General features: G+C 39.4%; 1 protein-coding gene across 7 annotated transcripts in view; it reads right to left on the bottom strand.

The window, feature by feature from the left end:
• Positions 1-12,323, bottom strand: part of GREB1L (GREB1 like retinoic acid receptor coactivator) — a 131,307-nt gene that overhangs the window by 24,213 nt on the left and 94,771 nt on the right. For all 7 annotated transcript variants that reach the window (XM_074549382.1, XM_074549401.1, XM_074549415.1 and 4 more), the window contains 7 exons: positions 8,852-9,178; positions 7,860-7,988; positions 7,121-7,255; positions 5,016-5,213; positions 3,985-4,165; positions 2,407-2,599; positions 899-1,032 (listed from right to left, as the gene is read on the bottom strand). In XM_074549382.1, coding sequence (XP_074405483.1) covers positions 899-1,032; positions 2,407-2,599; positions 3,985-4,165; positions 5,016-5,213; positions 7,121-7,255; positions 7,860-7,988; positions 8,852-9,178 — 1,297 coding nt within the window. The remainder of the gene's footprint in view (positions 1-898; positions 1,033-2,406; positions 2,600-3,984; positions 4,166-5,015; positions 5,214-7,120; positions 7,256-7,859; positions 7,989-8,851; positions 9,179-12,323) is intronic.

The following is a 12,323-nucleotide window of genomic DNA, read 5'->3' as shown; positions in this document are numbered from 1 at the left end:
CTTCATCCTTTTTCCCACCCACACTTGAACTTCTGTGATCAAGAGTGATAGTGACCACTAATTTTTCCATTGGATTTGACCAGAAAGAATAGGAGAAACCTAAGGAACTGACCTAATTATTATTGCCTATTTGTAGATAATAACGATATTAAGTATTAATGATGTACTTAATTATTAATGCTGCTGATTTAACACATTTTATATTGACTTTTACTTAATAAATACAGATGCATTTACAACTATTATATTGACCTAATTAAAACAGAAAACACAGTATTGAACACAGAACAATCCTGTTCTAGCAGATATGAAAACATGAGACCTATTATTTGAACTGCTATAAGGGATCTGTCCTGCTGATATGCACAGCAGATTAACTCCACATTGCTGGAAATTACAGTATTCCCCTCACTCCTGAAATGGGCACATTTAATTGTATCTTGGATATGTGCCATGGAACTAGCTTTTTCAGGCAGCTGCAGGGTACTAACAGGCCCTGAGCTGCAGGAACCAAAACCATGGCCAACTACCGAAATAACAAAATTGTTTTTGAAACACCCTCACCACCAATGAGAGAGACACCAGAAGTGGTGAGGCATGAAACCTGTGCTACCTTCTGAGCTCAGTGAGGGCTGAGCCAAAAGAAGAGAGAAGCACAGCTGAATTCAGCTTGCTGCTGAATGGGCCCGATCTCCTCTATAAACAAATGAAGGACATCCACTCCCTTCCTTCTTACACTGCACTAAATTTGTTACAAAAATAAAATTGCACATACTTCATGTTTTCCAAGATCAACATCAAAGGTCATCGTGTCTTCATTCCCCGTAATGGGGCTCATAAAGATGTATCTTTAAGATCCCAGCTGGGCAGAATCCCAAGTTTCCATGATATTATTTACCTTTCTAAAAGTGTGTTGACCATTTTTTCAAAGGTTTCATCACATCTCAAAAGGGGACTTGTGACTCCCCACTGGAGGGATTTGCTGTATTCATTCAAACCAAAGTATAGCTTTTCTTCACTTGTTGCATCATCCTGTTTCGTACACAAACAGCAAAAATATAAGGTATTCTAGAACAAATTTTTATTTTTTGTGTCATTTTAAAAAATAAGTGAAAAGCACTTTCCCAACCAAAGAATCCTTTCTCCTTTTATCCATTCTCCCTAAGTGATGCTATTTTTTTGTTTCAACAAATACAATAAAATGTAAATTGTTTTTTTACTTGACTTATTATTTGCCAGGTCCTTGCAAATTTTTCAGTATTACCTACTACCTGTGACTGCAGCGGGTTTCTAGAATTCTGCTAATTATTTTCTGACTCCCTGTCTCTGGCTTTAGATCTACTGACAACTGTCATCTCATTTCTATTTAGAGTGGTACTTGAAAAGAGAAGAATTATTAATTTCCAAAGTTGTTCTTGATTGTCAGAGTCTACATGCTTTTCTAATGGAAACCACAAATTAGTAATTTTTTTGTTGGAATGTAAATCTGCATTCAGCTATCAGAAAGACAGAATATTTGTGTTTCAAATTTCATGAGCCTTTGATAGAAGCACAGCATGTTCTCCAGTGCATTTATATCAGCAGTAATCTCTAGCAATGTAATTAACCACCTACAGTCTCCCTGCTTTTTGTGGGTTACTTTTTTAATCAGAAGACTGGAAGTTGTTAATTGTTTTTTACTTTTGGGAAACAAAAAATTGTCTAGACCATTTTAGAAGGTCACCACATGGTTTATATTAACAATCAACCAAAAATTCATTCTGTCATTTTACATTAACTATTTTTACAGCTCCCATTTTAAGATGCTTTGCAGAAACTAATGGTCCACTCAGCACAGTAAAGTCAAATCTGAAATAAATACACCAAACAAGTAATAAGAGAAAATGCTATTTTTAGCAGGTTTATCCAAAACATCCTCAGAATCAGCTGGCTGAAATGATGGAAAAAGTTAATAGTGCAGAATATCCAACAGGATCTTTCCTCTGCACAATGATAGCATCTACTACACCAAAACTTGTTAACCTAGCACACAACTTTAATTAGGACTGGGAATGAAACGAACAGACTTGACAGGATATGTGAGGTATAACTTACAGTCAAAAGTCAGATTGCTTGAAAAGGGAAAGCCAGCTCTGGAGCTTCATGGCACATCTACATAGCTTTGTCTGACCAGAGCACAGAAAGTGGATTCTCATCTTGCATGACTAGATAAGGAAACTGTTTAATTCCTGGTCCCAAATATCAGGTGCTACCTCTACCATCACTATCTCAGGGCTGTCCACCTGATCTGAGAGAATAAACTCCAGCAGAGAAACAGCTCCCTCCCAACACACACATTTTCTCGACTCTGTTAGGCATGAATTCCACATTAAATTTCACAGTTAAAATTCACAGTTAAACACTTACCACAGTGTCAGATTGTATCCAATGTACCTCATTGCTAGAGCTGATCCTGGACTGCTGTGTTTGCAGGGCATAAGGGAAAGAGCTGACCTGAAGAACAAGGAGGTTGAACGCTTCAAGCACCTCCCTGCAATTAATAACTCTATCAGCCAGACCATGATTAGGCTCACCATGTGACAGGGAACTTGAAATGGCACTGCAGAGATAAGAATGCAAAGAATTGCCTTACTGATGTCCTGAAATTCAATGGATTACTATCTTCCTACAGAAAAATCTCTAACTGACCATGACACAGAGAACCATGGGTCAAAAAAAAATCTCTTTGGAAAGGTAAAAGACTTCAGAAAATGTTTGACTGTTCTCTGTGGATAAACTTAGGGAAAAGAGGAAAAACAGCAAACACCTAAATAAAGGATCAAAATCAGTTGACAGTGAGAAGCTGGATTAGTGTGGCAACTTAAAAAAACATCACATGGAGGAAACCAAAAATAAACCAAAGTTGATTAAACCCCTCTCATTAAAAACACTGTTCCATGAGCTGTGGGGACAGGATATAGCAGCAATTTTATGAAATCCAGTGGCATTTCCAGTCTGAAATAACAAATTTCTAAAAGGCTGGAGAGCCTGAAAGTCTACTGATGCTACTGAAATTGCCTTTACTTCCATTATATATTCATAAACTCCAAATTCAAAGTAGAGCAAATAAAAAAAAGTGAATGGGGAGACCAGGTAGAAATAATGCTGCTTTTGTCTCTTTTCAGCTGTCATTCAAGGAGAGTATTTTGCTTATTATAGAACCATAGGATGGTTTCTACATTAAAGAACCTTAAAGACCATCTAGTTCCAACCCCTCTGCTATGGGAAGGGAAACCTTTCACTATTTCTAATATTGAAAAGAATCCGACAACCTTATACATCATGTTTAAACCACATATACTCCTTTGTTTACTCATGGAACAAGAACAGAATAATAAGCCTAACTTATTTCCTTCTTCTATCAATATGAAATTGTGATTTGGTGGAATAAATGTTTTTGCATGTGTGTACATGTTGTGTTTAGACCTAAAGCCAAATTCAATACAGCTGTTTTTTAAGATCCTTTTCTTACAGAAGCTATGGCATCTTTCTTATGATGCAGACTTAAAATGTCTGTAAGCTTTCTCATATCACAAACAACATTATTATCAGGGCTAGAAACATGAATTAAAGCACGACTAGCTAGTGAGCATTGGATACATTTGGGTTTGAGCATAGAAAAAAGAAGAAAAAAAAAAGACAAGAAGAACAAAGAAATTTGCAAAATCCAGCATTTTCCCCTAGATTTCAGCACCATAGCACACAACCCTAAAAAGAGTCCTGTTAGGCATCCAATAATCTGAAACTAGTCTCTCCTACCTTTAGCTGAATCAGAGTTAGGTAACAAATATCATGGGGAACCAAAAGAGATTCTTTCTAAGACACAAAATGCCTTAAAAACACCTAGGCAAAGCAGTATGTGTCTAAGATGGCAAGTCTTCTGAAAAACCTGATGGGAAGATGCTGGGAGAGGGTGGTTTGCCTTCAGCAGACTGGAGCAGCTACCTTGTTAAATCCACGTGGGCATTGTCATGAACCAGCACAAAGAGCGTGTAGGGGTTCTGCTTCACGCGCCTCATGAACACTTCAAATTTAGCTTGAATCTCATTGTCCAGCCGGACCACGTATTTCTCAGCTCTCTGATAGGCTGTCCCATTGTCTTCTAGGCCCAAGTCCACAAGCACACCTGTCAAAAAGGAGAATACAACAAAAATATTTTCCTTTGAGTGCATCCAAAAATGGTCAATGGGAAGTTGCCACTTGTCTGCCAAATCACTGATAGGCCCCAGTAGGAAGATGATTATACAAATGGGATTTCTCTCACAACAGAGGCCAAAATGTGCTCCTTGGCTTCTGGATTTCCTCCAGAAAGTGCCTGAAACTTCTCACGTTATAAAAAAGTGGGGGGAAAACATCAGGCCTCCACAAACATTTCCAAAGCAGCACTCAGTTGGTTACACTCCATTACTGATCCTAGGCCAAATTTGCCTACATTAAGCTAATACATTAATATTGTTTGAGCCAGAAAAAGTCACCCTGACCTTTCCTTTGCAAATATCACTAATTTTTGTAAAACTGATTCCTCCTATTACCATATCATATCATATCATATCAATCATATCCTATCGTATTGCATTGTATCGTATTGTATCGTATCATATTGCATCATATCATATCATACATCATATCATATCAATCATATCATACTTTTCATGCTCTGCTTCAATGTTTGTGTCAATACAACCAGTCTTTGTAAAGATATATTGCTGTCATATTCATATATTAGGCATGGTGCAATGCATACGACGTTGAATGCCATTTGAATTAAAGAAGTAAACTACTCTGAAATATGCATCAATTAGGTATTTTTAAGGGTCTTAATGATGTTGTAATTTTTTTTTTTTTTTTTTAAGAAGTACAATAAAAGACAAGCTATGAGGACAAAAGATGTGCTGGAGCAGCTTACTTTTCCCCATACACCAGTAATGACGGAGTAACATCCCATACTGGCCTGTTTGCCCTCCCCTCCCTTTTACCTGATTGTCGAATCCGCTGAAGGGTCTGCTGCACCAGGACTTCCGAACGGGGCACAATAACGATGAAGTCCACCTTGCTGAAGTGGCCCAGATCCAGGCTCTGATTGCCACTGTCTGCTATAGCACAAACCTGGGACAAGAGCTTTCTGGCAACTGTGAGCTGTGGCTGGTAAATTTGGAAGGTATCAACATCCAAATCTAGAGTGTGTTTGTTTGAAAAAGAAAACAAAACACAGCAAGAAACATGTTTACTCTCCCACCCCCCAGCAAAACGTGACCCTCCAAACAGCCTACCCTCTATTATCAGGAAAAAAACATCACTCACCAGAATAAATCTCAACTCTCTGGAAAGTTTGGTCCAGATCACAAATGCCAACTTTCTTTCTTTGATAAAAATGTGGTAATATATCAGATGACTTCATGTACAGCACTGACCAATTTTTAATATGCCCTAAGTGTTTTAAGGATTTCTAACCCAAGGAAACCTCAGCGTCAACACAATGAAATGCATTCTGTTAAATGAACCAACTCATACATAATATGCATGCACATACCTAGATATATAAAAAGATGTACATGTGTACATACAGTAAAAAGCAGAGAGAGAATGGTACAAAGCTCTAATGTTCTCCTGAAACTCAGATTTATTTGGACTTAATGAACGTCAATATCACACTAGATGCAGAGAACTGAGAGACTGACCAGAGCACTCATGTTTCCTCAAAATAAAAAGCATGTTCCATTTCAGTATTTCCATTAGGTCAATTCTGTGTCCAACAATCCATGCTTCATTAACCATTTTTCAACTTGCAGGTTACCAGATTAAAATTTATAATGACATTACAGTGTTTTGTTTATACCACTTTTACTACTGTGTTGGTTTTACACAAGGATGTGTTTTCATGTGTGCATATGCACATGTGATTATCTCCTCTTCAAATATGCCTTAGTGTCCATTTCAGCAGGTCTGCTATGGAAGAAATGTCCCTCTCACTGCCTAGGAGACTTACTACTTTATTATATACTATTTTTTTTATTCATGCAGTTTCTGAATAGCTTCAACCACTGTACAGCCACATGTTAAGGACAAAGCTAACTTAGAACAATTCTTTGAGAAAATATGAAGGTTTAAAAAAAAGTACACAGTAAGAAGAAAAAAACCCCCAGAATCTAAAGATCCTTCTCCCTTCAAATTAATCCTCTGAGGAAGCTTGAGACTTGTACTTCTGAGGATGCCAGAACAAAGTGCCTGGCAGCCCTTCTAGTTGGATCTCCTGATCCATGTGGAGACAATAAACCATTTTGCTTTCATTCAGATTTAATACTAAATAGATGAATTTAAGTTAACTAATATGAACCAATAGCATACCTTTCCTTCACAGAAAAAAGCTTTACTGGAGGTTGAATTTGCTTTGATACTGGACCTGAAAGAATCTCAGTGTTCACAACAGCTCAGTGTATCTTTTCCCAGTATCACGATATGAAAAGTATGTTTAGAACTCTGATTAGCTAAACAATTCTGAAAATTAGCAATTTTAGACAGGAAATCCTAGCTTACCTTTTGCACTTAAGAATCTTATCACATTAGGCTGAATAAGATGCATCTGAGATCAACAAATTACAGATCACACTTCCCTAGCCCTTTCAGCCCAAGCTATTAAAACACATAGAAGTTTAAGCCTCAGAGCACAATGGTCTAATGCATATTACCAGGCAGGAGGACAGCTGAGGAGATCAGAAGGAGAACACAATTCCCCTCTGCCTTAAACTCAAGGCATTCCTTTTCTCTGAGCAAAAAGATGAGATGAATCCACTATGCCAGTGCTACAAAGAAACATCTTCTCTACTTTGCCTGATGCCTAACAGAAAATAACATGTTTTAGCTAATAGAATACAAAAACATCAGGGGAAAAAATTTGCTGAAGGTTATTACAGAGATTTTCTGTCTGAGCAACTGCTGTATTGCTACATTTAGCTGGCAGTATTAGTATTTTAAGGTTGGCACACTGACTGCAAATGTGCCCCCAGATTCTCCTGAGGTGTATGCATTCTGACGTTTAGTGAGCTACTCACTTATTTCATATCTTGCACGTAAAAAAAATTACCTGGTTCTTGCGTAGAAACCATGGCAATTGCCTCCTGAGATGACACACACTCACTAACATCTCCATTAAAAGGAATAATGACACTTTCCCCTCGCTGCTGTAGCATCTTCTCCAGCAGCTTGTCCAAATCATCACCTAGATCAGAATGAGCAGCACCAGGAAACCATTTCAGAGAAACACCATTGAACATTACACACACCCATGTTCTCCCACAGCTGGTGTCAAATCTGCACTCAGGCAAGGGACTGGGCATACAGAGAAGAGAAGGAGGGAGAATACTTTTCTATCTGCTGATTTACCAGCTGGATTAATTTTTCTTGTTTTTTAAAAAGGAGCCACAGTTGTATAATTTCAGGTCTGTGACTTTACAGCTGCTGGTGACATCTGATGATTACAAAGAAATACACACCATAAAACAACCTCTAAAATCTTGCTAAAAGCACAAACTAGAAAACACTTGTGTACTTATGGGTTACATAAGTATTACATGCCCTGCTATTATATTCAACAGCGAGACAGGGTTAAAGATGTTTTGCCAGAGGGTTATGAACTGCCACCACACAGGTGAAGGAGACAAGCACTCTTTTACACACAAGGAGGAGAGAAGAACAGAATGCCTCTCAATGGAGAGAGCAGAGCTGTATCCATGTGCATTTTAACTGCTGAACAGGAGACACACCAACCCTAAAGACAAGACTATCTTGGCTAGCTAGAACTTCTGCTTCTTAGAATCACTCACCTAAAGATGTATTTTTGAAATGTGATGCCAGGAAACTAACTTTCCCTGTGATGAGCTCATAACTGATCTCTTTTAAAAATTCACTGGTGGTGAGCATGCTCTCTGCAAGCGCCCGAGATTGATACTGACCTGGAGAAGAGAGAGGGAAAGGATGAGAGCAAACCTTAACACAATTTATTGTCAACACAACCTCCTCATTCTAGAAGTCTGGGGCACTCTGATCTTCAATCATTGATCTCCACTGCCTTTACCCAGTAGACTGGGAGAGCAGTCTCAAGTCTACTTCATTAGTGACTGGAGAATTAGTTGATATAACTAATGTTAGCAGGTTCTCTGCAATTGCACATCATTTTGAATACTTGTATGACAAATGATACTCAAAATAAATATCTGCACCTTAAAATAAATGGAGGATTCTGGATAAATAGGAAAAAAGTAATTATCCTGCGTGTGGGAGAAAAAAGATTTTAAAAGTAAAAAAATGGCATTACTGGTTTATCTGCCTACAAAGGAAAGATGACTAGTCAAAGTTCATTTCCATCCAGACACACTCATTCACACACAGACAGCACAGCCAGTCATCAGTGCAGAATTAAAAGGATAAAAATAAGGACAAAAAGGATGAAAAGCACATTCTGTTCTGAGCAGTCTGCAGAAGACCCTGCCATGTAAAATATCACAGTTGTTACAAGAAACAAAGACAAAACAACTATTTTGTCATTGGGTCACTTCAAGATATTTTCTAAGGCAATCACACAAACAATAAAGTCTCAGGCCTCTCAAGAAGTAGTAATGACTGGCATAAAGATACTTTTCCATATCCTCATGGACTTCAGTACTCCAAGTCTTAGTGAAGATACAGTAAACTGTGACATTGCAGTGCAACAATACAAAGGAGAATAAAAAGAACAAAAGGGATTTAAAAACCAGATCAGTAACTCAAGAAAATGAATTTGGCATTGCCATTTGAAGCAGTCTGCAAATATACTCACCTAGAACCACTACACAGAATTCATTTCCTCTAATCTTGGATGCACAAATGGCAACTACATAATCTGGTAGCTTTTGCTGATGCTTCATTTCATTGAGAGACCTCAAGGTCTCCGAGATGCCCTCTGCCAGGGAGTTCTGGGTGACAACCACGTGCACGAGATCCCGGGACACGCTGGCAATTAACCTGGCAAGCCAAGGGAGTTGACCTGGTGACACAGAGATACACTGTGCACTCATCTGCAAGGATCTCTCCCTCAGAGTGAACTCCTGCATAGCTTTCAACATGATCTGCTCAAATTCTTCCCTCAGGGGTATCTGGTCAGGACCTACAATGAAAACAAACAAATAGAAGAACAGTGTCTCATGTAAAAATGTTATTGAAACAGGAATAATTACATATCTGTCTTGATCTGACAAGCTCCTTCACCATATTTTTTTTATTTTTAAAAAAAACAACACTTGCTGCTCAGTGGATATCTACCCACGTGGCTTACTCTTTTTTATTTTAGAAGCCTTTCCTTTCCACCACCACCTTTTTTTTTTCTCCTCCAAACAATGAGGTATTCCACTTCACTCCTAGCTTCAGCAACTGGTGGGACAAACAAGGGAGTGGGAAAATATGTGCCTTTTGCCTGGAAGAGAAGGATTAAGCACGCAGCCATATGTTTTTGCAGCAGAAAACCAAAATGCTTATCCTTGTACCCTAATCATAGCCATGCAGCCTGACAAAGCCTGTTAAGTGCTCTTTGTTTTGCTTTTTCTCATCTTGCATACTAATCAACTAAGCATGGATGCAAATAAACATGTTTAACCTCTTCCTTAGCTTAATTGAATTAATTTAGCAAATCTGCAAGCACCTAACCTAAAGAAGAATATGCAAATTTAAATCTACATTCCCCAGACTCTGTCAACTGTACTGTCAACTTGAACTGGAAAACAGAAATATAAGCCATCCTATCTTGACATCAGTTCTCCAATTGAACTTCAATTAACATTCTGTTCAGTTTGTCTCATTGTCAAAGATATTCAGGAACAGTTAAAAACATTCATGAACACAGGGTAAAAAGTAACCATGGCTTATATTGCCAAGATCTCATATCAGTGCCAAAGGAGGCAGCTTCACACTTCATCATCTTGCTTTTCTATGACTAAACGGGGGGAGCCTAAATATCAGAGAGATGTAAAATACTGGGTTTGGTTTTATGTTTTCTTTCAGGCCAGGAAACAGAAAGGTTGTGTGAGAAACAGGGAGTGGGTAAATAACCCATAGCACAGAATCTGTAAAAACTGCCACCTGTTGTCATTTTTGCCTTTTTGAGAAGTAACATATGGAAAGTGCCACCATCCAATTACCACAGGATAGTAAGGCAACTATAAACTTGTAAGTGCAAGGCTGTTTTCCTTTTTGATGCAAACTGAAAAATTCTGAAGAGTCCAATTTAACACAGCATGGGCATAATGCTCTCTTTTTGAGCTCTCTTTTGGAAATGGATTTTCTTTTTCCTTCTAAGAAAGCATCACATATTCTAGGTCCTTGAAGACCTCAAATTTTAAAAAAACAAAACTAGATATATATCAGTAGAGAAGAATGTTCCTCTGCAGAAATAAAGGAACAAATAAAAATTATGTTAGCCACTAACAGAAATTAAAGTAAGCTTTTGCTGATTGAGGGAGGCTACTTAAGAGACAGGCTCTAAACACAAGGGTCATCATCATGAATCCAAGAAGATTAAAATAATCGTACAAATGGAAAAGGAGATTCTCAGTATGAGAATACACAGAATTTCACTCAGATTACTTATAAGAAAGTACAGCTGTCCAGAAAAATAATGGAACTAATATCAGATGAGATGTAAGACAAAATGATAGATATTGATTTTGGTTGTGAATAGTTTCCTTAAAAAATATCGATGCTAAAAGGGAATATATAGAAGCTTCTCTGCAGAAATGAGCATGCAAATGATCATCTTGATTTCAAAAACAAAACTGCAAAAAAATCATAAAATATTAATATGTGAGTTACATTCAGTTGGCGTCTGGTCACAAGTGGTGTTCTCCAGGGCTCAGTGTTTGGGCCAGTCTGTTTAATATCTGTATTGATGATATGAACAAGAGGGTTGAGTGAGATTGGCTCAGTCGGTCAGAACACAGTGCTAATAATGCCAAGGTAGTAGGTTCAAACTGCACAGGGGCCATTCCCTTAAGAGCTGGACTTGATGATCCTTATGGGTCCCTTTCAACTCCCAGTATCCAGTAATTCTGTATGAGAGCACCCTCAGGCAGCTTGCAGGTGACAGAGGGCAGGAAGGCTCTGCAGAGGGATCTGGATAGGCTGGATCAATGGGCTGAGGACAATGGTTTGAGGCTCAATGTCGGAACCCAGGACATCCCTCTGGCTGTCCTGAACTGCCAGGACCCCTGCCAGGGGGCTCAGGGACCCTGGCACAGAGCCCAAGACGCCTGTGGTTTTGATTATGACCCATGGAGCAAGTTACCTTATATGAAGATCTGCAGGCCACGACAGTTAAGTAGAATGATACTGAATTTATCACAGGGTGAAAAAGTAGATTTTGGAGTTTCTAGAATGGGGGTTCAGGGGGCAAGATGGAGGGACCTGGGTGTGTTCAGCCTTTCTCCTGCTTGTTCTTGGCCTCCATCTTCTGCTGTGATGTTGGCACTTGCAGATTGGTTTAGAGTAGAAGCTCACTGTCTAACATAGGTGATGGGCATTGGAAAGTAATTGTAAACATTGTATTTGTAGTTTTTAGTATAAAGACATAACACTATCCCGGGGGCAGGCAGAGTGCCTGGACTGTCTTGCTGAACAGACCTCAGCTGGACAGGAGAAAATATTTTATAGATAAGGAACAATAAGCAACCTCGAGACTGAGAACTGAAGAGCCCTGACTCCTTCTTCAAGCACTGGGCTGGGAAAAGAGACTTTCTAACTCTTCTCTGGGTCACTCTGACCAGCGAGAGACCCGAGAGTTCAACTGAACAAAGTGCCATGTCCTGCCCTTAGGTCACAACAACCTCCGGCAGAGCAACAGGCTTGGGAAGAATGGCTGGAACGCTGCCTGCTGGAAAAGCACCTGGGGGTGTTGGTTGATGGCTGGCTGAACATGAGCCAGCATATATATGCCCAGGTGGCTAAGAAAGCCAATGCCTGGCTTCAACCAGAAAAAACGTGGCCAGCAGGACCAGAGCAGGACATTCCCCCTGTACTCAGCCCTGGTGAAGCCACACCTCGAGTCCTGTGTGCAGTTCAGGGCCCCTCACTGCAGGAGGGATGTTGAGGTGCTGCAGTCTGTCCAGAGAAGGGCAGCAGAGCTGGGGAACACAAGTTTTATGGGAAATGGGAGCTGGGGTTGTTTAGCCTGGAGAAAAAAGGGGCCAGGAGGACCTCACTGCTCTCTACCATTACGTGACAGGAGGCTGTAGCCAGGTGGGGACTGGTCCCTTCTCTTGGAC

This window comes from Zonotrichia albicollis, chromosome 1, assembly GCF_047830755.1.
Source record: "Zonotrichia albicollis isolate bZonAlb1 chromosome 1, bZonAlb1.hap1, whole genome shotgun sequence".
Classification (NCBI taxonomy): Eukaryota; Metazoa; Chordata; class Aves; order Passeriformes; family Passerellidae; genus Zonotrichia; species Zonotrichia albicollis.
The sequence above is the reverse complement of the archived record's forward strand: the minus strand, read 5'-3'. Positions and strand labels throughout refer to the sequence as shown.